Below are 2385 nucleotides of genomic sequence, written 5' to 3' on the forward strand. Positions count from 1 at the left end.
GGTGCCATGCGGGCCGGGCGCGAGGTTTTGGGCCGGCTGGGGAGGTGGAATGGGCCGGTAAAGAGGAGGAGGTGGGCTGCTGCGCTGGGTTTGCTTCTTCTCCTTTTCTTCCTCTTTTCTTTTTAAAACAACACTCAACTCTATTTGAATTCAAATTTGAATTCAAGCCCTATCACTCAACCAAAATAAAACCATGCACCAGCATGAATGCACAAACATGTTTTAACCTAAAAAGATTTTTATTACTCGCGAAAGAAAATTAAATTAAATGCAAGGCTAAGCATATAAACCTTAGAAAATTAAATAAAACCAATTAAATTTATTATTAAATAATGAAATTTTAATTAGGGTGTTACAGAAGCTCGAATCACTAGTGCACCAAGAATGCCGCGGAAGAGGGGTACCAGTGAGAGGCAGAAGATGACTAAGAAAAGGAAGCTTGCTCTCGATGGAGACCCGCAGCACCAGACGATTCCAACACAAGGGATCATGTGGAAACCATCCTCTGTCAAGCATGAAGACCTGGAGAAGCTTGTGAACGATGGCTTGCTGCAGCCACAAGTAGTCGCATGCTGAAGGGCGGACCCAGGCAAGCCCTGGCCCTTCAATGAGTTCGACGAGATCGTGGTGTTCACTTCCTTCTATGAGCGCGGATTCGCCACGCCGGCTCACGATTTCCTCCGCGGGCTTCTCTTCTACTACGGGTTAGAGTTGATCCATCTCGACCCCAATTCCATTCTTCAGGTCTCCCTCTACATCCATCTTTGCGAAACTTTCATGGGGATCGATCCCCATTACGACTTGTGGCGCCATCTCTTCCATGTCAAGCCAGACCTGACTACCGTTGTCGGAGGTGCGACCTTCCAGCTGTGCCAAGGGCGCGAGGTAGACTACTCTGACTTCAAGTTGAAGGATTTGAACAAGGGGTGGCACCTCGAGTGGTTCTACATTGAGAATCAGCCGCCTCAGCTCTTTCCGCACACCGGCCATCTGCCCAGGCATCACTTCAACTGGAACAGTGCCCCTTCCAGCAACGACCATATCCAAGAGCTCCTCAAGTTGATATCGGACATCAAGGAGAGAGGCCTAAGGCAGAGTCGGTGGTGCTGAGCTTCATCCGCCGTCGCATGCAACCCTATCAGAATAGGGTGCACGCTGGCTACCAGTACTTGGGTCCTGAAGACCCAACGAGAATGTGCAAGGATGATCTCAATGCGACCGAGTGCTTTGCCCGTCTTTGGAGGATTTTCCATAAAATTGAAGCGTTGCCAAAGGCATTCTTGGGTTGCCGTGTGAATGATCCCCCCGGTGTAAGTAAAACCTACTCGGCAATGTCTCATATCCTGTCAGCATTCATGTTCGAACTTGACTGAGTCTAGTATCCGAAAGTTTATGCAGAATCATCGCCTGGTGTACAGGTCCAAACCTCCATTGCCCGAGTACCTAACTGCCGAGCAGCTGAAGCAGCATACCAAGAACTCGGACTTGGTCCCACTTGCGGCGCTTGAGGCAGTACTGGAGATGATGGAGAACAAGATGATGGACTTCAGTGCCCGTCATCCTGGAGATGAGGGTCAGGGTGGCTCTGGCATAAAACCCAATGCATCCGAAGAGCCAGCGGCACCTTCTCTTTCGAAGAAGACCCGTTCCGCACCCAGGACAGTCCCCTCCACTAACCTGCCGCAGTTCGAGATTCCTACCACCACACAGACTAACTATGTGGCTGACAAGACACCAAAGGTTGAGGAAGGTGCTGCGGGTACCTCTGTGGCGCCACCGCCAGAGGTACCGATATCGGCGACCATGTCTCCGCCAAGGCCGTCTACTGAGGCCAACGTATTTGTACCGCTCAACAAGCCGAGCATTTCCTACGTCTACAGTTCACGAAAAAACAAGGCCCCTGTGGTGCCGCCAAGTCCCTCGACGGAACCGGCTGTATCTCCTACAAGGGCTTCGGCTTCTGACGGGGAGGATCGAGGTGCCCCCACACCATCTTTTCCAAGTTCTCCAGCCCCCGAGAAGGTCAACCCTGACCCCGAGACTCCGGCTGCAGCGTGGCCTCAATCGGCCAAAAGCAGTCATCACGTCGCGGCCCACGCTTAGGACTGCAACATCGCCGAGTTGGTGATCGAGGAAATCCGCCGCCCCAAGGTTGCTGCACCTCCGATGCCGTTGCGGCCCTTTCAAATTGGGTGCGCACCTCCCAGGGCTAGATGGGACGACAAGCGAACGTTCCTGTTCAGCTCCGAGCCTGATGACGAAGAATTGGAGAAGGTGAAGGAGGTGCACGCACGATTTGAGGAGCTGCACGCACAATTTGTGAAGTACAATGAGGTAATTTTCTCTTGTAGATTTATCCTTTGTGAGGAAGAAATATCCCGCCTT

At 51.8% G+C, this 2385-nt stretch overlaps 1 protein-coding gene across 1 annotated transcript; it reads left to right on the forward strand.

The window, feature by feature from the left end:
* The first annotated feature begins 384 nt into the window (after positions 1-384).
* Positions 385-2103, forward strand: LOC120645520 (vegetative cell wall protein gp1-like). The gene is made up of 2 exons (XM_039922302.1): positions 385-561; positions 1399-2103. The coding sequence occupies exons 1-2, from the start codon at positions 385-387 to the stop codon at positions 2101-2103; spliced, it is 882 nt and encodes a 293-aa protein (XP_039778236.1).
* Positions 2104-2385: the final 282 nt, after the last annotated feature.

The sequence above is a fragment of the Panicum virgatum genome, chromosome 8K, assembly GCF_016808335.1.
Source record: "Panicum virgatum strain AP13 chromosome 8K, P.virgatum_v5, whole genome shotgun sequence".
NCBI lineage: Eukaryota > Viridiplantae > Streptophyta > Magnoliopsida > Poales > Poaceae > Panicum > Panicum virgatum.